Source organism: Leuciscus leuciscus, assembly GCF_965113295.1.
Source record: "Leuciscus leuciscus genome assembly, chromosome: 2".
Taxonomy (NCBI): Eukaryota; Metazoa; Chordata; class Actinopteri; order Cypriniformes; family Leuciscidae; genus Leuciscus; species Leuciscus leuciscus.
Genome location: NC_138726.1, coordinates 38351553 through 38379155, shown reverse-complemented (window position 1 = coordinate 38379155; position 27603 = coordinate 38351553). Strand labels below are relative to the sequence as shown.

Here is a 27603-nt window from a genome sequence, read left to right as displayed (position 1 = left end):
GTCTAACCACAAAGGAACCATGTGCATTTACTCAAGAGGCCCGCCCAAGGGCGACATGATGACTTCAGAAGTATTTATGATGCATCCTCTCAGTGAAAAGTCTGGTGGAAGTGTGCAACTCATAGCATAATTCTAAGACACAGTTTGGGCAGTAGCCTATGATCATTTAATGTGAGCTTAACCTGAACATTTGAAAACTATGAAAAATCCAGAAAGCTAACAATACTTATAGACCCCTGTTATTAAGATCATTAGCAGGGCAACAGTGGGGGAAGTTCTCCAGGAGCTGGCATTGTTCCATCCTCTGGGGTTTAAGAGACGGGCTGAGTGTGGAGAGAGAGAGTGTGCGTGTGTGTGAGTGAGAGAGAGAGAGAGAGAGAGAGAGAGAGAGAGAGAGAGAGAGACGGCCCCCTTGTAGTGGATATCTGTAGGAGGAACATCGGGGGAACCAGGTTCAAAGGGGTATAGGGAGTCTGAGAAGAAGTACTGAAGACCATAAAATTAGAGCACTCTATAAAGAGTGGAACAACTTCCAGTGTAGTGGGAAACAAGACACTTTTTCTTTCTCTCACTTACACATACTCTGATTTTCTTCCTACTTTTCTCCACCCCAGCTCATGTTCTGTTCTGGTCTGCATCTGTGGTGATTTTTTTTTTTTACACTGGGGTTTGAGGGAGAGCTAATATTCTACAGGAACTTTGCTTCTTGACATCAATGAGATAGTAGGGCACACATCCGTGCCCTAATGAAGATACATCAGTGCGGTATTCCCTTATTAACTCATGTTCACAGACAAATACCAGACTGAGAGGTATGCCAGGGATTTAATGTTGTCAATAACACATCTGAGCATCTTGAAAGCTTTGTGTTGTGTGGGGTGGAGTGCTCGTGTGTCTGTATTTTGTGGGTATATGTGTTTGTTTAAGAGCCATATGGTGAAATGAAAGCGTGCTGGCAGTGTCTGTACAATGTCTGTAAAAATGATGAAAGAAGGCTGTAAATCCAACAAGGCCAAGCAAACAAGGCTTTCCGAGGCTTTGAGAAACCATCTTCATACATCAGATATGACATCACCATTTTTCCACAAAATGTTTGCCGTTTGTTTTTCATGGAATGTGTGGTTCATTAATGCCTTGGGCTTTATGAAAGTGAACAGAGTATGTAAGTGTGAGCTCACTGCTGTTCACCCGCTGACTCTCTCTACAGGGGCCTTCACAGGAAAGAGAACGAGTAGCACATCCTGATGCCGAAGCAGAACAGCTCCTGCTCTGTCTCACGCTCTGTCACAACCTTTCGGCATCACTCAGACATCCTCTTTAGGTAATGGGCATATGGAGCTGAGACCTGTCTCTGAGAATTAAGACCTCCAGTACAAAGAAAGCACCCTCTTTGCAGAGGCCTGTCAGACACACCTCCAAGACAAATTGAAGAGAGAAGAGTGCAGGGTGGCCATCTGCAGTGTCTGCTTTTGTCTAAAGTGAGGACGGCCCCATTTTGGTTTTTGCACTCTGGCATAACATGTATTTTGAACATTAAACTTACACAAGTGTGCCATTGCAAAAGAGAGACAAATATAAGCATTTCTATACAAGTGACCAATAAAAGCACACTGAAAATGTATTTATTTAAACAAATAAATATATATATACACAAAAAATCGTTGTTTCCGTATATTTCATTTGTAACAATAATAATGGTATTTATTCTAGATTCTAGATTGAATGGGATTCCATAGTTTCAACTCTGCAAATGTAATTAAGTTTTTAATATTTTATTGGCTTGATTGATTTTGCTTTTACAGTGCAAAGGATCAGATTTCCATTTATTCTGTTTTCAGCATCTTTGTGGCAGTGTTTAAATGTTGCACTTGATTTTTCTCTTGTTTCGAACACACAAAACTGGATAAGCTATTCCATTACTGTGCAATGATTATAGCCAGTTGTTTTTTAATAAAAAGAGAGTAGCCTACTGTACATAATGTTATAATACAATTATCCATAATTTATATTAAAAAAAGAAAGAAAAAGTTTTCATTGTTGTTTTAATATCATAATGTTTGTCTTCATCTACTTGATATGTTTAATACATGTAATAAATTGTCTTGTGTCATTCTGTCATTTTTATTCGATTTATATGAGTTTAGCCTGGTCCAGTCTAATTCTAACGTGTGTTTTGTAGCTTTCAGGGGCTTTTAAAACTAATGCAAACTCGAGTCATTTTAATGACAGCCCCTGTAATGTGTGCTGCCTTTTAAGTGCAGGAGTGACGGGCTTGTAATTTGAGAGTCTGACCGGGGGTATTATTACCTAAACCAGCACAGAGTCTGAACGGTCCAGATGTTGAAACAGACACAAGGAAGGACACGGCGAGGGTTTATGTGGCTCACGCCTGTTGATTTCGCCAAAAGACCACAGAAAGGGCACTGGAAAGTTGCATTCCCAAAGTGCGGACGTTTCTGTGTGATTGAGCTGTTTTCGTTTCGGGATTACTCGGCATTTCACGCTCTGGACATGCGTGGGGCTGGAGCAGGGGGTCTTGTGTGAAGTTTGAAGAGCTGAGCTGAAGGTAGGCTACTATTGACTGTGATAAGGCAGAGGTGGGTATGATGGCTTCCCCTCTGTTCATACTGATAGCCTGCCTGGTCTCATTGCGTCTCGGAGGAGCTTTCTTTTCGGGACCCCTCCACCCGGAGATGTCCAACGGCACTTTTCATCATTATTTCGTGCCGGACGGTTTTTATGAAGATAACGACGATCCCGAGAAATGCCAGATGCTGTTCAAAATGACCGACAATCGCAAATGCACCCTGGACGAGGACCAAGACTCAGTGATCCGGGACGATTTCACCATCATCAAGCGCCACATCGAGGACGCGGCGCGTGTGCTCGAGGGCATCGGGAAGAGCATCTCCTTCGACCTGGATGGAGAAGACAGCTATGGGAAATATCTGAGACGGGAGACGACCCAGATCACCGAGGCGTTTTCCAACTCCGAGAAGTCTCTGCTGGAGCTGGAGGTGAAATTCAAACAGAGTCAGGAAAACGAGCTGAAAGAGGAGCACAAGATCAGCGACGACTTCCTGAACATGATCGTGCACACGCGCGACGTGTTGAAGGAGACACTGGACATATCGCTGGGACTGAAGGACAAGCACGAGCTGTTGTCACTCATCATCCGGAGTCACGGGACCCGGTTAAGCCGCCTGAAGAACGACTATATGAAGGTGTAGAGGACTATTTGTCTGCCTTCAGTAAGCAGGCAAATCTCAATCTGTCTCTATGGCAAGGCGTTTTAAAATTCATTTCTTAAAATTAACTAGTAGGCGACTGTATGTTACTTGTACTTATTTTTAGTAGGCTAAATTACTAATCCCACCAACTGTTATCTTTTTAGTTTGCATAGAAACCATTCATTTTAGGTAGCCTATATAGGTTATTAAAAAGTCTCATACTGTAACTATCGAAATAGTCCTGCTTTATTGTACTGTATTTATTCACGGCAAATAGCCTACCTATTTACATCTCAGTTGTTAGTACAATCTCACAAGTTACAGAGCATACACTGGTCTAATAAATAGGTCACAGTTTATATTTAATTATTAGCATATGAAACTAGAATATAGGCTATATTTCAGTAGTTACAAGAACAAAAGGAATAGTTACTATTTAAACTATAGTACAGCAAAAAAAATAAAATGGAACACATGCTAGTCAGAAGTGAAAAGTTGATGTCCACAGAACCACACAGATCCCTGGAGAATTCACTGGAGGAAAAATAGGAAAATATTCAGAATAGTCACTATCGCGATAGTGAGTAGCAGAAAAGAATTAATAGATGTACAATTTATTAGTAACTAAAAATAAGTACTAGTAACAAAAATATAGGCTACTAATTTTTAAGGAATAAATGTTTTTTTTCTTTTTCTGTAGCTACTTGGCAAAATGATGCAGCTATTTTGTGCAATAAATGAAAGCCAGTATTCACTTAATAGCAGCAATCAAACATGATGGACAGGCATTACACGATTTAAACTTGGCAATGTTACTGCCATTGAGTCTTTAATGACATTTGCAGCTTATTGTAATATGACTGGAATCTCAGTCTAACCAATATGGAGGTTTTACCTCTAAGAGGAGACATAAAACACTGAGTTAGATTCAGTGTTAGGTTTCTCACTATTTTCTCAGATAAGGATGGCTGTGTTTGTGGAAACATTTTGCTCATTTGCATTGGCATTACTTGAATGTTTCAGAGAAAATTCATGTTGGCTAAACAGAAGGAATATAGTTTTCATTGTACAAATGTTAGCTGTAATAATCATATTTACATTCTTATAAGCGCATGTACATGGAATCGTTTTTTAAACATTCAGTCTGACAATCCTCCAAAAGATATATGGCATGAACATATTAAAAACATAAATTTTATTATTATTGCTTTCTATGATATATTAGGAGGAACACATGCTCTTCCTTGTACATGTTATGTTTTGTGTGCCCTAAGAAATCTATATATTTTATGACAAGCTTTTATAATATTAAACTGTGAGTGTTTATATTTATGAAAAAAGCTTAACAGCATCAAGTATTCTTGTAATCCTCTGAGAAGTAATGGGAAAAGAACCATCTGGGATGACATATTCCAGACAAACCAAGATGACTGCGGGCAGGAATATTGGACATAAAGCGTTCTACCATGTGTAGTTCCATTCCTGAGATATATGTTGTGTATATTCCTTTTTGTAATAAAAATCTTCAAGGTAGTTTGTGTGTGTGTGCTAGGAAACACATCATTTTAAAAAACATAACAGGTCAAATAAGATTTGAAGAAATTGTTCACAGAAAATAGAAAATTCAGTTATTCACCTTTATGTTGTTCCAAATCTGTGACTTCTTTTATATTATTTATGAACGGATCTTTCTTTCTGATTCGCAAAAATGATTCATTCTCAAATTGGACTGATCTGGTTTTCAAGACTGACTCAATGATCCAGTTAAAGGCTTACTGGAGAGGGAGATTGTCAGTGAATCATGAGTTTTGCAAATCTATATTTGTGTGTACCATATTTATGATACATTTATGGTGCTTTTGAGTTTAATTTAAATCTTTGAAGCTTTCCAAAATAATTCCAACATTTATGTCAACACTATTCAGAGTCCTTAAAACTATGAATTTGCAATTTGTCAATTAACAATATTATATTGAGATGAATTAGACAATATTCAGAAATACAATATTTTTTTGCCATAAACTACTTTGTGATAGGCTAAATGAATTTGAATGCACCGTTTAATGCAGAACTGTTAAGGAATTAGCAGTAGGCATGCAGGTCTCACTTTGCCATATGTTAAAACAGCTGTTGCAGGACACCAACCTTCCAGATACAATGGGAGTTATCCTCATAAACATGCATTACAAGACAGCCAGAGATTGGAAACTGTTGCTGTAGTGGGTGATCTCTCTCTCTCTGTGTGTGTGTGTGTGTGTGTGTGTGTGTGTGTGTGTGTGTGTGTGTACTTGTACAACTGTCTTTGTGAGGACCAGTTTGAGTTTTAGACCATTGGAGTGAGGACAAAGAGAGCAAAGTGAGGACATTTTGGCCGGTCCTCACTTTCTGAGACCCCTTTAAAGGCCTGTTTGAGGGTCAAGACTTGGTTTTAGGGATAAGGTTATAGGTTAAGGGTAGGTTTAGGGTAAGGGTTCGGGTTTCGGCACTTAGTTGTGATGGGTAAGGTTAGGGTAAGCGGCTAGAGATTGCATTGTGTCAATGAATGTCCTCATAAAGATAGATGTACAAGAATGTGTGTGTGTGTGTGTGTGTGTGTGTGTGTGTGTGTGTGTGTGTGTAAATTTGAGTGAATGAAAGTGAATGAATTCAGAAATAGCCTAGGCTACTATAGAGACCTATCTGTAGACCTTCTAAATTGTTAATTGGTACGTTGTGTACTAACCTTAACTGGAAATCAATCATTAAAGCTATAAAGATGTGCTAATCCAATAAATAATCTTCAAAAAAGAGACCTGCATGGGCTAAAATCCAGTATTCATGCATCACAGCCGCACAGCATGTCTGTTTGTGACTTGTGTAGCGGATATAAAAACGTTCTGCAGTTAGTTTTTTCTCTAAATATCAGTTTGGTTTTCAGAGGCATTGCAGAGGTTGTAAAAGGTGCAAAAGTTCCGATATGATTTATATTTGTTTTTGTTTTTTTTACATAAAAAAAGTTGATTCAACATTATTGTGTAATCAAAAACGAAATCATTACTGCTGGTCTTCAAATAACCTTAGGCTACTTTAGGCTTCTGTAGCCTAGTAGCCTATAGCCTAGCCTAATGCAGTTTAAAATATTTATGTTTACAAATGTGTGGGTAGGCCTACATATTCCTTTAAATATGTATAATAGCCAAATCCACATGCCAGCTCCAATAAAATGCAGTTACAAAAACAAGCATTCGGTAGAAAACCGCAGTTGTCGAGCAAAGCCGCACGTAATTTTGGCCAAGAGTCAGATCCAGTGCAGTACACACACACACACACACACACACACACACACACTATGATGATCCAGTGAGTGTGTGCAGCAGCAGCAGCAGCGCTATAGTGCATGTGAACCTTCACCTACTTCCAGCACATTGAGTTCTCACGCTTCTCAGCACTATATAAGGCTGAAATAACCGCGGCTACATTACCCACGTCTTCACGGTAAGTGCCTGCTTGTATTTTTCTCTCATTTCTCATCAAATTTAAATAACGAAAATTAAATATGGTAGCTGAATTCTATGTAATAAACGGAAGTTCGCGTGTATCATGTTTGACTAATGAAAGAAAGATCGATATCGTTGTTGTGTTTATTAGGTTACGCTTCAAATGGCCCGTGTAATATTTCATGACCTGTAGGGTAGACCTTCTGTCAGTTGCTTCACTGTTTATTTACTAAAGAGCGCTAGAAAGAGTGCTAAAATACCCGGAAATAACAAAGGCAGATACATATTTAGCTATCAAGTCTAAATAAAGACAATACATTTTGAAGTTGGTTTGATTTCTGTTCCATGGCAACTATAATGTGTGTTTGTGTACGTGCTTGTCGTAACGCTGGAGGCAATGTGTTTGTTTGCAGGGGGAATGGAGTGGTGATCTTTCACCTACTTCCGTGTTCCCTGAGACATGTAGGTCACATGAGCTAAGGTGCTTGCACATTACATAACCAATGCTCAAAGGTCTATTATGGGATCAATATCCCGCCTAAAGTATTGCAGCCACGGATAAAAAAAAATTATAAACGTGAATGATTTTTTTGATCCGTGGCTGCAATACTTTAGGCGGGATATTGATCCCATAGTCTGTTTACGATACACTGAACATATTGTTTATTATATTTATTTTATCATGGACCCACAAATGTGATTATTGCATTGCTGCCTGATAGACAAGCTAGGTCTATGTATTTTCATGTATAAAAACCCATTCGTAGCCTAATGTGTGAGGAAAATGGTAAGCGTCATAAAGATGGTATCTGTAAAGCCAAAAATACTTACTTTGTATTGAAATGACTGTGTATTCTTATAGATTATTAGAATAATGTAATGTTAGGTGTATAAATCTCACAAGAAACCACAGCTATCAACATAATAAAATAATTTGGGATTAATGGATTAACAACACTCATAATTTGACATTCTAAAATTTACATAAAACAATTTATTGTTTTTATTATTGTTTGGGTTATGAAACACAGCACAAAGGTAGCCTTGAGTGTTTCTTTGAAGTGTTCCACATGAAAGAATCAAATGCAAGTAAAGGTGAAGTGCAGATTTCAGTAAGTCATAGTTTGATTAGTGTGGCAGTGCTAAAGTCATCAAGTAACCTTAGCTCGCTTTAATCTTGGTTTCTTTGATGTAAGACTGTGTATTTATATTGTATTTAGTGTTGTCAAAGATAAGCGCCCTGACAGTCATTCAGATAAGTCAGATCTGGATGATGTAATTGCAGTAATCAATCATTCATCAAGAGCTGGCTCAGCTTTTGGACGGTCAGACCAACAGCACAATAAACTGCCAGTCACCTGCCTTCTGTTTACATTTATTTTTCTATTTAAGTACTGTTCATATGTTTTGGGCCAGTAAGATGTTTACTTTAAAGAAATGAATACTTTTATTTAACAAGGATGCATTAAAATGATCAAAAGTGACAGTAAATACATTTATAATGTTACAACAAAATACATTTTTACATAATTGCTGTTGTTTTACTTTCTATTAATGAAAAAAAAAAAAAACGGGAAAAAAAAGTTCTTTTAAATTGAAGTAATATGTCACAAAAATACTGTATATTTGATCAAATAAATGTAGCCTTGATGAACTTCAGAGACTGCTTTCAAAATATGATTCTTAAGACACACCTTTGACACACCTGTGCATCAGTCATATTTATTGTTTACAACAGTACATTCTGCTGTGGTGAATCATTATTGGGTACAAAAGGTATATGAACACAATAACCTCATACTTTCTGTGTCCTCAGACTAGCAGCAGCAACTCACGGATCAGGATGTTGTCCTCTCTTACTCGCTGGGTGTCCAGAGGTGCTTTCCAGGTTCTTAAAGGGACACATAGTCGTCCTAAACTGATCAAGACGCCTCATACTGGGAATCAGACACTGGCAGCGGCTCCTCTGCCCTTCACTGGGGGGAGTCTCGGAGTGAGGCAGGCCCGGGCACTGGATCAGGAGAGACTACTGCAGATCGATTGGGATGATGGGAGTTGTAGTTTGTATCCGTTCACCTGGCTGAGGGATAACTGCCAGTGTCCTCTCTGCACGCTCCAGTCAGCGCAAGCACGCAGGCTGCTGATGTCAGATCTGGACGTGCACACCGGAATGGACCAAGTGCAGCTGATGGACAATAAGGTTGGTCTTGGTGAGCAAAGCTTAAAGGGATATTTCATCCTAAATTGCAATTTGTTATCATTTAGTAATTATGTAATTTCAAATGGGAATAAAGAATTTCTGCTGAATGTTCTGTAAAAAGATGATGTGCAGAATGTCCACACTGCTCTTTTGAATATAATGAAAGTAGATGGGGACTAAAGCTGCTACATTCCATAAGCATAAAATAAAGGTAGTCGTTATTTGTGCTGTTTTCCAGTTTTATTCACTGCTAATCTTCCCATCAACTGAAGTGCTTTTATGTCATTTTTGAAGCTTGATATTCATTTAAGTATGAAACGAAATGAGCGTGAGTAAATGAGAACATTGCCCAAATAGCTCTTTATAGTAAAAAAAAAGAAAAGGTGATTTTACACAATAAAAAATTGTTATTTTAAGAACTGATCACTGAGAGATTCTTTCAGGAACCCAAAATGGTTCTTCTATGGCATACCTGCGAAAACCCCCTTATGGAACCTTTATTTTTGCGTATGCTGGTCTTTTCAACCAAGTTTAAATATAAGTCATAGTCCAATAATCCTTAAACCTGTTTTCATGAAACTCATTATAGGTGTCCATAACTTGGCCTGATCAGCACAGTAGTGAGTTTGATCCTGACTGGCTGAAGAAACGGTGTTTTTCCTCTGAGGCAAGACAGGCTCTGCAAGAGGAGCTCTTCCTTAATGGTGAGTTCATCATTATCTATTTGTCTTTGTTGCCTTAATCTTTGTATTAGCCCTCTCTATTCACCTACAGTATATACATCTCTAATCTTTCTATGGTTTATAATATATAGCCATTACATTTTTTTCATATACCATATTGAAGTTTATTTATAATAAACTTATAAAATAATAACTGTATACTTTTCTGATTAACAATACTAGCATTGAATTAATTCATTTATATTAATGAATTAATATAAAGTTGAAATACACTCATGTAGGCTAATATTTGTGCATTATTTGAATTAATCTGTTGCACGTGTGGTCTGGACCGCAGTTACTTTTGTAGTGTGCAGGCATGTCTCCCCAGCATCACCCCTGAGTGGAAAGACTTTTTCCACTTCCTGCCACATGGAATAGAGATTTAAGGCCATTTGAGAAGAGTGAGCTGTTGTGCTTATACACCGCTCTTGAGGGATGCCGTGGTTGAAGCAGCCTGAGCAATGTGTCTGCCAGAACAAGCATCCTGCACATATTTGTGTGTCTTGAGATTTTAAGATTAGATTTTCTAAATGAATGCATGTCATTGGGGCTTTGAAACAGATTCTGCTCACCACAAATGTTCTTTAGTTTTACAGATCTTACTGTTGTTTTCAACCTTGTGATTTTCTCTCTAAAGTTTAGGAAATGATGCTGCTGTTTAGTTTAAAGGCACAAAAGGCACCCTCTCGTGCCCCCTAAAACAGTGAAAGACAACCAATAAACGTCCACGGTTTAAAGCATAGACTACACATCACAAGTGTCTGCTTCCAGCTGAGGTGTAAAACACACAAGGTTTGCATGTGTTTAACAAAGCTCCTTAACTGGCACATAATATGACGGTTCTGCCACTTGTTTTAAGACCTCCCATATAAACTTGCTTGAATCTGCCTGAAAGAGGTCTGTAAAGCACACACCTTGCAGTAATATGTCTGTATTGGGCAGTAATCTGGCATTAGCCATTTCCTGACTGGTTAGCACCAGTTGTAGACAACTAATGTGTCCTCCATGGTGTTTCTTGAGCATGAAATCAGAACATTAGAATGATTTCTGAAGTATCATGTGACACTGAAGACTGATGATGCTGAAAATTCAGCTTTGCCTTCACAGGAAAATTACATTTTAAAATCTTCAAATGGAAAACAGCTATTTTAAATGATAATAATGTATATATTTGGTAACACCCTTGAAGGGGTGTGCATAAGACTGACATGACACCTTCATAATCATGACATGACACATGTCATGAATATGAAGGAGGTTTTATGCATGTTAATGACAACTAGCATTAAGTGTCATTCGCTCAATAATGTCATTTTTAATGCAGAGATGACATTTGTTTGAAATGTCTTTGTAATGACAACTTGACATAAACTAATACATCATGACCTGTCAGTGTCTTTGTCATGACAACTTGACATTACCAAGACAACATAACCTGTCATAAATATGTCATAAACATGACATAGCAGATTAATCATCAAACTTAAGAAACTGCTTAGCGTTATGGGTTAACATTACAATTTAACACTTAACACTTTTACTATAACACTTATAATAACACTTTTTTTTCCAGTGGTACAAATTGAATGTGTCATTAAGTGTTAATACTCTGTCAAATAATTTTATAACAGTGTCATGAATATTTTTCTTGACCTCTACTACAGTGATACGAATTTAATTTGTCATTAATATGTCATTAAGTGTTAATACTGTCAAATTATTTTATAACAAATACTGGAATACTGTGGAAAAAAAAGTGGTCTGAAATATATTCATGACACAGTTATAATGGCCTCATGACAGCCAATGTCAAAACCAACCACATGACAGTTGAATGTAATGTTAACCCATAAAGCTAAGTAGTTTCTTAAGTTTGATAATTAATCTGCTATGTCATGTTTATGACACATTTATGACAGGTAATGATGTATTGGTTTATGTCAAGTTGTCATAAAGACATCTCGAACAATGTCATATTTGCATAAAAAATGTCATAATTGAGCAAATGACACTTAATGACAGTTGTCATAAACATGCATAAAACCTCCTTCATGTTCATGACGTGTCATGCCATAATTATGAAGCTGTCATGTTTGTGTGTTTAGGGTCAGATTTTTGTATGGTTTTTGAAAGAAGTCTCTTATGCTTAACAAGGTTGTATATACAGTATATAAGAGGTTGGAGAGAATAGGTAATTAGGCTCATTAATTATGTCATTATGATAAAGCCTTTTGATTATTGTTTCTAGCTTTTATACTTTTTTTTCCTTTTTTTTTTTTCTTGAAAGTATACAGCTCACAGTAGGATCTGTATGCCTCAGTGAACTGAATTACTTTAAGGAGTTTTCTAGTGTTGATGTTTAGTGTTCCATTTACAAGAGGGCACAAGTGTTCTTTACTGCAGTTACAACATGTCCTGGTTCAGATGACATCATGTATGCCATGACATCATTATCCTTCAGAGCACCAAGACCACATTGTTCTCATCTAAATTCAAAATAGCCAAACAGTCACATTGCTGCATTAGATGAAAAACAGTTCACCCTTCCCACACAGAAAAAGACCACACTGACACAGACCAAAGATTAAGATGACTTAAATAAAGAGTTGAAGTAGTTTAAAACCTTATTTTTCCAAATGGTTTATGGAAAACTAATCGCTTGACTCAAATGGGGTGTCTTACTTAATTTATTTGAGAAGCGCATAGGAACTGAAGCGCATAGGATGCTGCGCATATGTCATTTGAGCTATTCAAATCATTTAAATCCATTTTCCAAACCCAGAAAATGATTGCTGTAAGTGGTTTGTACTCTGGTTGAGAGCTTCTGTCTGTCCTGTTCTTAGTGAACTCTGCTCTGTGCTGAGCTCTCAGTAGGGACTCTGTTGACAGAGTTTGACTGGACATAACGGTCTGCCAGCAGCAGCCACAGCTTCACATTACCATAGCTGGAAAACTCACAGAGGCAATGCTGATGGAAACTGTTCAGACACCTTTCTTTTCCTGCTTGACTTTGTGTGCATAAATGTGTTTCCGTCTGTTTTAGAGACTGAAAGGGTCATTGAAAAATAATGTCAATTTTTATTAAAGTGTCTCAGAGGCACCAGCTGGACAGAATGATAACATGATATTAATCTCGGCTGGCTCTGAAGTCGACATCAGCCCTGCCAGGAAACCATAGTATGTCAGTGAGACAGAGATTATTGAGCATTACACGCTTATAAGAGCTGAACATGACTGACCTGGACAGACTGAACCACTTCACCCTGGGCCCAGTGCCCAGCTCTCTCGCACACAGTCTCTCTCTATCAAACTCATTCCAGGGCCTTAATATTAGAGGGAGATTGTGGGTATTTTCTCAGCCTTGTGTGTCAGATAAATTTGGTTTTGTTTGCATTAGCTTGATTGCATGTTTATATGATTGCATATTCATACTTCTGCCAGTGTACCATGACGGTTTTAGCAATAAGGTATCCTCTCTCTGCATTTTGTCATTTTAAAACTACACATATTATTGTAACTATGGGGTTATTTTAGTTAGTCAGCTGGGTGGCCAAGCTTCTTAAGCTGAACTCATAAAAAAAAAAGTTGAGGACATTTTTCAGGCTAGTCCAGCTAATGTGTATTTGATAGTAAACAATTGGCCGATGCCTCTATGAAAAAGGAAATTTGTAACAGCAAGTAGAACAATAGCTGCCAGATTGAGAAGGGCAGCATTTATCTGATCAAAAATATAGTCAAACTGTAAAATTGTAAAATGTTAATATATTTGTATTTATTCCAGTAATGGCAACTATCACTCCAGTCTTCAGTGTCACACGATCCTTCAGAAATCAATGTAATGTGCTGCTTTGGTGCTCAAGAAACATTCCTTTTATTATCAGTGTTGAAAACAGTTTTGGTGCTTAATGTTTTTGTGGAAACAATTCATCAATTTTACCATATGTATGATAAGTTGAAAGTTCAAATTAACAGTATTGATTTGAAATTGAAATCTCATGTTGTAAATGTCTTTAATATCACTGTTCAATTTAATGCATTTTTGCTGAACAAAAGTATTTTATTTTTATTTTTTTTAACTCGTACTGACCCCAAACTTTTGAATGTGACTTATTTAATTGGGGAAAATGACTTTTCTCTGAAGTCTCTACTGTGACAATGTATCCAGTGGAACAGTTAAATTGAGAGAATCTGAAAAGGAGGTGCAGGGCTGAGAAATACTTCCACTACATAAAGGTCCAAGCAGTGAATTAAAGGCATAATGTGCTTGCAATGCTCACACATACACACTTCTCTAGAGTCCCTCTGTGGAAGTAGACATAAGAACCAGAGTTTTCCAGCAGTATTCCTTCACAGTCAAACATGCAGGCCCTCACACAGTGTTCTGACCAATGTGTTCTGGCCTCAACCCTGACACACACACACACACACACACACACACACACACACACACACACACACACACACACACACACACACACACACACACACACACACACACACACACACACACACACACACACACACACACACACACACACACACCCACACACACCCACCCACAATCCTTCATTATGTGAAGAAAGACATTAGAGTGATGGTTATACAGTAAGTGTGAAGTTTCTATCATGTGTTTATTTGCATTGTAAATCAGCGTGCTTGGAGAACAAGTAACAGAGATAGGGAAGATAGAGATAAACATGTTTAGCTTGGAAAAGATTTTAGCTACTTTTTGAGTAATGCTGACATCATTCCCACATACTAATGTAGACTTGAGTCATTGTTGACTGCTTTGTAATTTGCCACTGGACCTTCCAATGCAGAATTTCCCAAATGGAGGTTTGTGGGGGAACTGTAAGAGGTTTGTGAGTTGATGAAAAGCAAATAATTAATCAAATCATAAAAATATTAAATTACAAAAATAAAAAATAATTGTATGTATATATTTATTTACCTGCATGTCATGTGACTATTAACCGACTTCAGAAAACTTTGATCATGCAATTGTGTTTTTACATTATTGAAATTTATCCTCTCAGTTTTAAACATTTTAGTTAATGGGCTTGGCTGACAAAAAACATTTGGGAATCCTTGTTATGGTGTAATGATTGTAGTTCAGGACCTCGGTTTTCCAGGAGTGGAAAACTTTCAACTAGTTCAGTCTAAGAGGCTGGTTTCCATGAAAGAACGTTGAATTAAATGAAAGTAAATTAAAGGGTCATTCTAGATGCTAAGTTGTGTAATTGCTTTGTGATGTTGTATCTGTGTTTCAGAGCGTGAGTATTGGGATTCTGGTCTGCAGATCCCCACAGCCGACTTCCAGGAGGTTCTACATGATGACAAGGCTGCTCTGGCCTGGCTGGAGGCTCTGCGACGCATTGGCATCGTCTACCTGAGGGGGGCTCCAGCGGAGAAGGGCCAGGTGGCCAGGCTGAGCCAGAGAATCGGCTATCTACGCATCACCTTTTACGGGTATGGTCTGTAGCTTTGGCTGTTCTCTGAGGAAAGCAGTGCAATGTCTATATTTAGATTGATTTAACAATTGGATTATTGAGCAAAGACACAAACAGAAGTTGCAAATACAGTCATTTTAATACGCTGATTTCACGCAGCCGTTATTTTGAAATCGAAAGCGAGGCTCCGGTGGGAAGAAAACCGGAAGTGTCGCCTTTAATCACAGGAGAGTCGTGAATGCGATGGCGTATTGTTGTGTTTAATGATGGTGTGTCAATTCTAAAAATGTACATACATTTCTTTCATACTTTAGACTATATACAGTGAAATTCATTTATAAATAAAATATTTTTTTTATATATAATTCAGAATGTAAAAAAAGAAGCAGGAATGAACTATATATATATCCTATATTGAATAGTAACATCCAATAGTGTAAATCGCGGCAGCAGCTTCAGGTTGGTAATCCAAGGCATTGTTGTTTATCTTTACTTCCGGGGTTCTTCCCACCGGAGCCTCACTTTCGATTTCAAAATGGCGGCTGCGTGAAATCAGCGTATAGTGCAGACTTTTTAGAGAAATATTATAGTAATTAGGAGTCATTCTTATACTGCTGACATTAGTACTTACCTCATGATCAAGAACAGTTTGAAAATCTTCTTGGTGGTTCTTTGACTGCCTATTTGTATAGTGCAAATGTATGTAATCTGTCACTGGAAACTATATGAAAAATACTGATGTGCATTCCAAACAGTGGTCGCAGGCAGTACAGTTAGTTTCTCAAAATTACCATTTCAGAAATTGTTAAACTGATTTTGAACATCTGTGACTCTGTTTACACCAAAAACTGGGCAAAACTGCCATTTATGCCAGAACTGTCATTCTCACTCCAAGATCTACAAAGACAAATAACCTGCTGCAAAGGGCACAAACCCATCAGTCATGGAAAACGGAATATGGTGTGATGAGGAAATGTGGTCTGATCTTTCACCTTAATGCTTTACATCTGGACAGGTTTATAATTGAAGGAAATGAAAAAGTCCCTCAACCTACAATGTAAGTTGAAAACGTGGTAGGGGGTCTGTAGTGGTATGGGCTCCCGTCTCATTAGGTCTGAGGATTCTTTCCAACGGCCAAGGAATACAAGGCCATTTAAAGGACCTGGGCTGCGTCCCAAATCCCATACTCTCTTGAGTATGTACTTATTTTGAAGTAATTATTTCACGACAGCTAAAAAAAGTATGTTCTATATAGTTTGAATGTATGCAGTATGAATGTAATCTGGACGTGTTACATTCGCCAGGTTCGCCATTCGCTTCACTGTCATTCACAAATCCTCTCCCGTGGCCTCATGGGATAGTAAAGTGTCCATCAAATGCACACTTCAGAATCTCGCCAAAAGTAGCAGGTCATCCGGGTACTTTTTGCCTACTCTTTTACTGTATAAGTATTGTGAATTCGGACATACTACTTTTGTCACATACTGTTTTTCGTCTACTATATAGTAGGGAAGTACGCGATTTCGGATGCAGCCCTGGTGTTTTGGGGGTTGGTAGTTTGTGGAAATGAAATAATTATTAAAATATAATTACAATGTAAAATAATAATTTTCTATTTTAATATAATATAGGCTATAATGTAATTATAATTATTGTAATTATAATATGTAATTTAATCCTGTGATTGCAAAGCTGTCACATGACCCTTCAAAAATCATTCTAGTATGCTGATTTGGTGCTCAAGAAATATTTATTATCAATGTTGAAAACGTTTGTGCTGATAAATATTTTTGTGGAAACCATGATGCATTCCATTCATAATTCTTGATGAACAGAAAGTTCAATAGAACATCATTTATTTGAAAAAGTATCTTTTCTAATATTAAATGTCTTTACTGTCACTTTTGATTAACTTCATACATCCTTGTTGAATAAAAATATTAATTTATTTAAAAAAAAAAATCTTACTGACTCTAGGCTATACAGTACATACGCGTATATACAGTATAAGCTAGCTTTCTTGAACACCAAAACTTTTACAGCATTTTAAGAAAGACTAAAAGCTATTTTAAAGGGAAGGCTAAAAACTATTTTTCAGTTAGACACCATTAAATAAATGGTTGATATGACTTAAACTAGACTACAGATAAAGGTAAAATATGTCTGTTTCTGCCACACACATCTTGGCTTTTGACCTGGGAGTGAAGTAGTGTGTCAAATTGGAAATGCAACCATAGAGCCGATCCATAAGGCTGTTCCGTAAAAGATTACCATGGATATCACGGAATGAGTAATCTGTCTACCATCATTTGATGAAAGCTTTTGGCCAACAATCAGAACAATATTCCGTTTTCAGAAAACTGCCTCTGAGAGCATCTAAATGAGAGATGATGTGAAAGAGCCTTGCTTTACAGTTAGTTAAACTTGTTCCATCTGCTCTAGATTTACTTGAAGATTATTAGGGAGCCCAAAGTCAAACCATTTTAAACCAATACAATTCTGATTTATTTTTCTTGCCAGACAACAAAGCCTTTCATTAGAACATACAGAGAAAAAATAATAATTCAGGGAAGGATGAGTGTATGGAAATCCCAGCCTGGGACAGACAGATAGAGGATCTGGAGAGAAGAGAGAACAGAAACAGGCACAACGTGAGCTTCTGGCTGTAAGCACAAAGTCCTGCATGTGAGCTCCCTCTCAGCTGACACCTGTTAAGTGACAGGCTAAGTGATTTAACACCATGCTAGTCCCAGGAGCTCAGTCAAACTGGCCAACAATTTGCTTCACCTGACCCAGACTGGAACAAAAAGCATTGCATCTGCCAAATCAAGACTTCATAGGCTAGGGATCTTCTGGTTGAAAGAGGAGACCGTGGTGTGTCTCTCATGGAGGATTCTGGTCTAATCTGCCTCATTTCAGTTTAAAAAAGCCACACATACTGTACCCCTCTTCCATGATTCCTGTTCCTTTGTTGTTTTCAGTTCGATAACAGGAGGAAATTGTCTTTTATGCAGGTCCTATATTTCTCTATAGGTGTGTGCTAACAAACCTGCCTTTTTTTGGCACAGAGTCAAACAGTCAAATTTCAGATAGTGTCTCATTAGGAACTGAATCATTCTGTTAGTTCAGCTAGCTCTGGATAAGCAAACTTGATACAATAACTACTGTAACATCATTTCATAATCTAAATGTGCTTTTTATTATTTAAGATACTTTAACAAACTGCAGTAAAGTACTGTTTTCCAGTAAAAAGAGAAGCAAAATTGTTTAAGACTTGTGTTATGTCTCATATGGCGCATTTTTTATTTATTTTTATTTGTTTATTTAATCAGGGACAACACACATTAATAATACATGACAATATGTAAAATGTGACAGAGTTAGCCAAATGTAGCCAAAAACGATATGCTATGCACTTACAGTATACTGCACTTCTAAGGTTGTTTTGTCATCCAGCTTCACAGTCTGATAACCCCTCCCTTTCTGCTACATAATTAAAGCTGAAACAGTTGAGTTAATGAACTGTCCAACATTCCACACTTCATTTTTTTTTATTAAACTTTTCAGTTAAAGGACAAGTTCGGTATTTTACACTTAAAGCCCTGTTTTCAGATCGTTGCTGATGAAATAGAACGGTTAAGATTGAAATTTGGACACATGCTGCTGTCCCGAGAATTTTCGGTTTCTTTGGTAGCACCCCCCACCTCCACAATGGACAATACCACAATACCACAGAAACCGAAAATTCTCGGGACAGCAGCATGTGTCCAAATTTCAATCTTAACCGTTCTATTTCATCAGCAACGATCTGAAAACAGGGCTTTAAGTGTAAAATACCGAACTTGTCCTTTAAATAAGTGCATCATCCGTGTATAGAATATAAAAAGTAAATTTTTCATACCTCATTGAACTTTTTAAAGCATAAATCCAACAATTTAGGCTTAAAACAAGAAAAAAACAACTTCACACTGGGGAAAATAGGAAAAATAATTATGATATATATAAATATTTGATTTATTTTATGAAAACAAGTTTTATTATCCTACACAGTTTTGCTTCTGTAAGTAAATGTATGTTTTTATTTTTAAAAAACAGATACTGATTCAATACAATTGTTACATTTTATTTTACTTTTTTTTTTTTTGCTTTTGCAGTGAAGCAGGTTCATCAAGAATTCACCACCAAAAAAGCACTATTCTCACAGTGTTGCCATAACAAAAGTGTCTGCTTTGTTCATTGCAGTGATTCCTTAGTCTTTAAATTTACTCTCAAGATGGTACTAAATCAAGAAAGCTTTTTACAGCTGTGGTTTCCTACAATAAATACACGTAGAGATGCAGTAAAACTTTACAAAGCCATAGTCACCTGTTCTGATCCACTGTTCCCCCCTGTGCTTTCACAGACACACGTGGCAAGTGCAGGACAAGCCCAAGGCTAACAATGTTGCGTACACTTCTGGAGAGCTGAGCCTGCACACAGATTACCCTGCTCTGCACCATCCACCTGGGGTGAGTGTATACACACACACACACACACACACACGATATATAAAATTGGGACACTTTTTGGTAAACCGTGTATTAAATACAAATAAATTATTCTACCTACACTATTAATGTTTTAAACAAATGTCTCTTGTATCTCCAATTGTTTTTTTGAAGGAATATGGGTGTTGTTTTTTTGTGTGTTTTTTTATATAGAGATTCAAACATGATAAGAATCCATTTTTATTCTACAGCCGTTTTAATGTAAATTGGGACAATGCAATTGGTAAAGTGGGACACACCTTTTCATCTAGTTTGTGTTTGGATAATACAATTGCTTACAACTTTTTTAATAGAATGTTTTCAAAATATAAAAGAATAACTTCATTAAAACATACTCACTAGCGGATTGTGTTGATGATAATGATGATGATGTTTCATGCACAACTCTGGGCTCCTTTTTTAAATTGTTTTGGAACCAGTAATAACCTGCTTTGTTGTTTTGTTCAAAAAACCATTTAATTCCATTAGCTTTTGCATATTTAAAAGCTTCTTCTTTTTTTTTTTTTTTTTGCAAAAGAAGCTTTAACACGTTTGCTATAGTTCCTTCTCAGTCGACTATGACAAAATAGTTTTTCTGCCAGTGGCATGACTACATCCACTCACAACACCTTTCACTCTTTTCTCCAGTGTGGATTTTGGACAAATGCCCTGGCCAAATAAAAAGAAATTTAGTTTCCTGGCCTGCCTCCACTCTTACCATGTACTCATTGTTAGTCCCTTTCATTCTTTCTTCACTCCACTGATACCTCTCCTGTTTAGCCGACATGTTTTTTCCCGATTTTTTTTCCTTTCTGCCAATAGCTTTGTTACATTTTCTGTAAAAGAAAAAAAAAAACTTTTCACATTAAGCAATTTATTATCTTTTATTTTATGCAGGTAACGACAACTGGCGGCCCGCGGGCCAAAACTGGCCCGCCAGCAATATTTTCTGGCCCGCCGGATTATTTTGGAAGTCCTAAATGCTGCACAAAACTCTTCCACTACTTGAGAAAAGCCGTAGTAGCTACTGTGTGAAACACCCATAGGGAATCACGCGGCGCGGGATTACATTTTAAAGTATAACTGTGCGTTCACACCGGACGCGAATAGCGCGTCAAATTCGCGCCTGCCGCGTCTAGTTATACGCTTGACCACTTTGTGTCCATTCGCGCGTCAAAAGACGGTAGCGGTCAGAACTCTGGTGTAGCCTACTTTGGACGGAGCGGGCGGTCTGACTGACAATAGCCCACTCCCGACATCTTTTGACAGCGTATCCGCACTTAATTCTGACCACCTGTACACCTAGCTCTGAGGAGCTGTTTGGTACTGAAACCATTGTCAGTCAACAACATTCTTTTTTTGCAAGGATGTTTGAAATAGTTCGGCAGAAAATAGCCTAGCCTACTTCATTTGTCAGTAGGGCAATATGATTTTCGTTTATGTTGCTTAGAAATTTGAGTGATAGGCTTTGTCCTATTTAATTTATGTTAGGCTATTTATATTTCATAATTTTTTTCTGTGGCATTTTTTTTCTCTGCTGACAGTACAATGTTAAAATAGCCTAATATTTATATTGACACGAACAACATTTTTGTATAGCATTTATTATAGGCTACTTAATCTCATTCTTGCCGTTAGAGACATTTGAATGTGAGATTATGGAAACGAGATCTAAATTTTGGTCGGGTCGGGAAATAAAGCGGGTGAACACCGAGTGTATTTTAAGCGGTTGCTGAATAGAACCTTGTGGGAGCGGGACAGAAAAAAAACAGTCCCGCGCAGAACTCCTTAAACCTTAGGTGTGTATGTGTGTGTCCCGAATAAATAATAATACAAAAAAAAGGAATAAAGTTCAAAAGTCGGACTGTAAGCGAATGAGTATGATTGCTATTCACACCTTTATTAAAATGGCTGTAATCTGTTACCACATAGTAGCCTACTTGATCTGTTTAAAATGATTTCCTTGATATATGCCTAAGGTGTTAAATTAAAAATCAAAATTAAAATTTGTCTAATCCAGTAATTAATTTGTTCTATTTTTGATCTGAGCACAATCAGAAAATCAGAAAACCCATTGTTATTCGTTTTTTCATTTTAGTTCAGGAAATAAATAATGGAAAAACAAGTCGTTTTTCATCTTTTTATTTTTGGTTTTAATTTGAAAAAACGATTGAACGAATGATCCACGGACGGTGACGGACCCATCATATTCCGCGATTATAGGCCTATATAAAAGTATTTAATTTGTATCCATAGGCCTACTCTGTGTAGCTGGCCCGCCATCTACTGGCTAACTTTAGCTGAATGGCCATTTTATCTAACACATTAAGGTAAATTGGGACAGTAACAAAACTTGCACATCATTGCATAAAATGTAATTATCATATGAACAAATGTAATACAAATGTATATAGTATATTAAATACTGTTTGCATTAGAAATTAAACATTAACAATTTTATTAGACTTAAACAATTGTATTAGACTTAAACTATGTATGGGTACTTAACATGTGCTTTCTCAGACATTCCAGCACTTGAGTAGGAACCACACCCGCATGCTGTATAGCTTATATTTGACCAATCAAATGTAGATTTTTAAATGAAGTACTGGTATGACATTTCAAGACCACCCACCATTATCACACTTTTTTTTTTTTTAAGAACTACACCAAAGAGCTTATTTGTCCCAATTTAGCTGATGTCCCACTTTGGCTGACTTCACCCTACATGAGTGTGTGTGTTTTTATATATATGTATATGTATATGTATATATATTTATATGTGTGTGTGTGTGTGTGTATGTGTGTGTGTAGGTGCAGTTCCTGCATTGCGTCTGTCAGGCTGAACAGGGTGGTGAGAGTGAAGTGGTTGATGGGTTTCACATGGCGGAGCAGCTCCGGAGAGAAGATCCTGAAGCATTTAACATCCTCTCCTCTCTCAGGGTCGATTTCACAGACAGCGGATCTGACTACTGTGACTTCAGCGTGCAGTCCAAAAACCACATTATAGAGTAAGACAGACTGTGACGCATACACACTCACTCATCCCTCATCCACTCACATAATCATGCATAGCTAATGCAATGGATTAGCTTTGTCACTTGTAATCATCATCATCATCATCATTGACTATACGTCAATAATGTACTAAACGGCACCATCTCATGGCCAGTTGTGCAACTGAGACTCGCAAGTGCGAAATATTTACAAATGAACGTTTAAAGGGATAGTCCATTACAAAAATCATCCTATTTTTCATCCTAATGTTGATCCACACCTGTATGAGTTGCTTTCTACAGTGTAACATAGAATTGTACAGGTTGCTTTTATAAACGACAACAAGACACTGTAAAGTTCTCATGAATCCTGAGTTTTTAATACAAAAATGTCTGTAATGTGCAGTGTGGACTCTGATGGTCGGGTTGTGAGGATCAACTATAACAACGCCACACGAGACTCTGTGCTGGATCTGCCTCTGCATCAGGTTCAGCTTTTTTACTCGTCTCTAAAGGCCTTTGTGGAGCTGCTCAGCAGGCCTGAGAATGTGTTCACATACAGAATGGAACCAGGTCAGTACGTCCGTTTACCTATTTCAGATTAAGATTGTTTTAACTCACATTTGTACTATATGTACTATATGGACTGACGCTGGTTGTTCATTTGATCTCTGCGCAGGTGACTTGGTGACCTTTGATAACTGGCGTCTGCTGCATGGCCGAAAGAGCTACCTGTCGCGAGGTCAGAACTCAAGACATCTAGAAGGAGCATATCTGGACTGGGATGAGGTCATGTCCCGTCTCAGGACCCTCCGGAAGACTGTCCGTGGAGACAGCTAGACATCTGTTCATCCTCTATACTACAGTCATTAGTGTTGCGTCATCAGTAACTTTAAAAACAACTCAAAAAAGCCTTAAAAAGGTTTGGATCCTAGGCATATGTTCTGTTGGGCATTTAAATTTTGCCAAGTAGATATTTGGGCTTCTGTAATTAATATATTCGATTGTTGTGGCCTTTTATTGAGGGGCTCTTGGAGTCTCCAGCACTTTCTTGCACTTACAGTACTTGGAAAGCGCAGTAATTATTTATTTTTTTGGCTTGACTTGAAATTTTGCTTCTGTGTGGACAACAAGTAACATACTAGATTAAACCAATAGTGTGTTTATTGGTCTAATCCACCAATGTTTTTGTCATTCATATGGTCCATGCTATAAAAAGTGACGACTCTAAGTCCGAGATGGCACACTTTGTGTCAACAGAGCTAAAAAAAGAAAGTTTTATCCAACCTCTGATGTCTTACATTTTGCCTTATTGTTCTAACGGTCAGTACTTTTCCCTTTTCTCCACATAAATATTGTTTTAAGACTATGATACCACCATGATTTATGGTACTGTTTAAATGCAGTCATTTTAATATACATCGATTTTTACCAATATTGTTTATATTCTTCCTGTTTTGCACTTAATTTTACTGTAGATTAACGAACCATTTAATTTTTATTTTCTTGTATTGTATTGTAAATAGTAGTTTGGACAATGATGGGCCATTGACCTTTGCAGAGAGAAAAATGTTTTCAATTGGCACAAAAATATTTATAAGTTGATGTCTAAAACAAAGTATCTCTGTTTTGATATATGGAGATTGGATAGTTCATTAAATTATGATCAGTACTTGTGTATACTGATTGCCATGTGCAGTAGACATTAAGCTATTTGATACTTGAAAAGCCTCAAATATGACATTTTAAAGAAAACTGGCCAATTTGTATAAATGCAGCAACAATGCAAATATAGCTCATGCAGCTATTAGTTTATAAAAATGTTGGAGCTGAAGTGTTACTTGTAATGTTTTGGCAACTCTGACAGATTTATTTTTTTTCTTTTTCAAAATGACAATAAAACACATTTATAATATACCCAGACATATTTCTGTCATTCATGTACTTATACAAACACTCAAATACTATGGCTATAAATCTTCTGATTACACCAGAGGTCAGTTCTTGAATGTTGCTAATGAAGAGGTTTTTGATGATGTAAGCCCGACTCAATCGGCCCAATGGAGGCATCCGGTCAGCGGGGAAGGTTTCTGCGCGTTACCGTCTTTCCTCGTGGCAAAGTAATTTGATTAAATGAAATAAATTGTTTCATGTATTACCTCATTATTTCATCCGACTCCATAAAATGAAAAGGTTTTATTGATATCTGTGCATCACTAAATGTGAGCGAATGTTTGACTATTCTTTTTAACTTTATACTGAAAATAATGTCAGAGTCAGTTAGAATAAACCCAAATGTTTACAATTTATTATGTATCATGCCAATTACATAATCAGTTCAAATAAATACAAAACATCAAATGCTCTGGAATAAAGAGAAAAGATGCGAACCTGACATTAGAAAGTACATGATGCTGAGCCTCGGCCACACTCCACATAACAGGCTGATCTCAGTTACAGAATCGCCCTGAGCCTCTTGTTGCATTTCATTATATAGACAGAAACTTCTTTCATATGGAAACACTTGCTAACAATGGGAATTTGCATTGAGTTTACACCTTTGGGAGCACGATGCCATTTACCTGGAAGACACACCCTCCTCTGTGTGCGAGTTATCTCTAAACTCTTAAATACCTTATTACCTTTTGGTTTGCTTCTTTGGGAATGAGACATTTGTACCAGTCGCACTGAGACATTTCAAATGATACCAAACATGTAATACTGTATGATAATTGTTCACATTAAACCATATAGATTTTGGGATGAATTTCAGGTGATCTCAGCATGAGAGAGAGAGGGAATGGGGGGTCAAGGGAAAAAGATGTAGATTAGGATTGCTTAGGTGAGACTTGAGTCTTGAATGGTGGTGCTAGTTTCACAAGAGAGAGTTCAAATGTCTTCTCAGGGAGTGGTCGTTCCTCAACAAGACAGCCCGGCATTTTCTAATTTCTCAAGTCTTACAATGAAAAAAAAAAGAAAGAAAGTTGAAAATGAACTGGACTTCAAAATGTAAAACAGTGATTCAATTATGATTCTATCAGTATTTATTGTATAACATTACATTTGTGTTGTGATGTCGATTTTCTAGTTAGTCAATTGAAGTATTTGACATGAATAGAAATTTAAATGCTCCTGAAAATCAATTCTAGGAGGCAAATATCCATTAATATAAAAAAAATGATTAGTATGTGATGCTGTTGATAGCTTGTATAATAACTATAATTCACATATTAAAATTACTTTCAGTCACAGATTTGGGTTGGACATCTTTTATTTTCATATTGCGAAAGCTGTACAGGTTCTATAAATATTTTTAAATGCTGAAATATTTACATCCATGTCTCTATTCTTTCCTGTCCCTCTGGTTCTAAACATTACAGACTGAAATGAAAGCCCAAATAATGTGCAACTGTATCTCTCACTCACACTTTTAAACAACATACCTGATACACTGTCCACCTCAAAACATCCGTTTTGGGAGACTTGGACTCTGGGAAATCAGTTTTGTGCTATTTACATCTCTAAATCATTAGTGACTGGGCTTTTCAATTCCATTTACAGTCTGCATACAACAACGGAACTGAATGTAGTCGCAAAAGAACAGCTTTTTTTGTGTGCACATTCATACATGTAAATTATTAAAAATGTGAACAAAACATAAAATAATATTAAAATATGTGAATGTGACAGCTGTACTGCCCAATCTAGTAGTCAAGAAGAGATGATGAGAGAAAATGTGCACCTCTAAGAACAGACAAACTCTCTTTATCATCTGTGTTTCTAACACAAACACACACAAGCAGAAAGAGGACACTTCAAACAGGACATTTTGGACAAGACTTTTCCATAATTTTTCAAACAATCTCCAAATGTAGCGGTCTTCTAGATCAATAATGCCATTTTCATTGCTGTGTCAAAAAACGGCAACAAACAAACAGAAAACATAGAAGCGATGCCTGTCACCTCATTATGAACACTAAAGGACAGTGGATGAACTCTATAAGGACGTGACTGGACTTGTTCTTGGTACGCACTAGTGATAGTATTGCACATCTAGAAAACAAACTACAGTTTTTCATAAACATTTCCATTGCTTTTTCAGCATTGCTTCAGGGATGTACAGATTTCTTCCTTTTTTAAATATTCATTATTTTCAAGTGACATGCATTTTAACACAGCAGTTCACAGACAGGGAACTTTACAGCAGAAATAGCACAGTAGTTTTGAGCCTCACGTGGCAAGAGCTAAAGAGATACACTTACAGCAGGTAAAGGAGGGCGAAACGAACATTTAGGAAAGGGATGGAGGGTTAAGGCAAACCCCTCATACGTGGCAGCGCAAGATTGCAAAGACTTGAACATTTCACCCACAACAGACAGAACAGACTGGAATTTACAGTACAACTTCGCACATAAATATTAAATACACAGCCTGTTGACTGATATCAGAGGGGGTTGAAGAGCCTGATCTCGGCATGCCAGTGCCAAGTCGCAAGAGCTGCGCATGGGACGTGCATTCAACCAAATGCCTCCGACTGCAATAAATAAAAGTGTATAAATGGGGAGGGCGCCAACCAATAGTATTCATAGTCTATTCTTGTTCTGGTTGGTACATACTATGAGAATGAAACACCAGCATTTTAGTGTCGGACTGGAATACTATATCGGGTACGTGATAATATCTATTAAATGAATGGGTCGTTTCTTTTAGGACAAATGTGTTGAATATGTGAATACATCTAGATGTGAATTGGTACAGGAGCAGAGGTCCTTAAAAGGAGCTTGGCAAGAGTGTCAGCTTGTATTGAACAGGAGTATTGCAGGAGTTCAGGAGCGGGCTGAAGTAAACGTAGGAGAGAAATGTGCTAGCTCGGTAGTGGACGAGGGGACAGCATCTTGGGCTTGCCCTCTGACTCTTTCCCTTTGACCGCCGCCATGTAGGAGAAGAGGCAGAGCACCGAGTAACAGATCTGATTTGCCTGTTTGAGACAGAAGAGTTAA

General features: G+C 37.3%; 3 protein-coding genes across 26 annotated transcripts in view; 2 read left to right on the top strand and 1 right to left on the bottom strand.

Moving 5' to 3' along the window:
* The first annotated feature begins 2252 nt into the window (after positions 1-2252).
* fibinb (fin bud initiation factor b) lies at positions 2253-4763 on the top strand. Its single transcript, XM_082161187.1, has one exon. It carries the CDS (start codon positions 2604-2606, stop codon positions 3228-3230), a length of 627 nt encoding a protein of 208 aa, XP_082017313.1. The 5' UTR covers positions 2253-2603; the 3' UTR covers positions 3231-4763.
* A 1791-nt stretch (positions 4764-6554) lies between these two features.
* bbox1 (butyrobetaine (gamma), 2-oxoglutarate dioxygenase (gamma-butyrobetaine hydroxylase) 1) lies at positions 6555-24520 on the top strand. Of its 5 annotated transcripts, none has more exons than XM_082161165.1 (9): positions 6557-6704; positions 7120-7168; positions 8523-8906; positions 9496-9610; positions 14902-15100; positions 19484-19589; positions 22422-22618; positions 23010-23176; positions 23283-24520. In XM_082161165.1, the coding sequence occupies exons 3-9, from the start codon at positions 8550-8552 to the stop codon at positions 23441-23443; spliced, it is 1302 nt and encodes a 433-aa protein (XP_082017291.1). In that variant the 5' UTR covers positions 6557-6704; positions 7120-7168; positions 8523-8549; the 3' UTR covers positions 23444-24520. The 5 variants fall into 5 exon arrangements, with proteins under 5 accessions (XP_082017289.1, XP_082017291.1, XP_082017288.1 ...); XM_082161162.1 differs by having other exon boundaries at positions 7120-7187; XM_082161163.1 differs by lacking the exon at positions 7120-7168 and having other exon boundaries at positions 6555-6704.
* The window catches only part of madd (MAP-kinase activating death domain), a 64788-nt gene continuing 61360 nt past the window's right edge, over positions 24176-27603 (bottom strand). For all 20 annotated transcript variants that reach the window (XM_082161088.1, XM_082161089.1, XM_082161099.1 and 17 more), the window contains one exon: positions 24176-27581. In XM_082161088.1, coding sequence (XP_082017214.1) covers positions 27468-27581 — 114 coding nt within the window. In that variant the 3' untranslated portion in view covers positions 24176-27467. The remainder of the gene's footprint in view (positions 27582-27603) is intronic.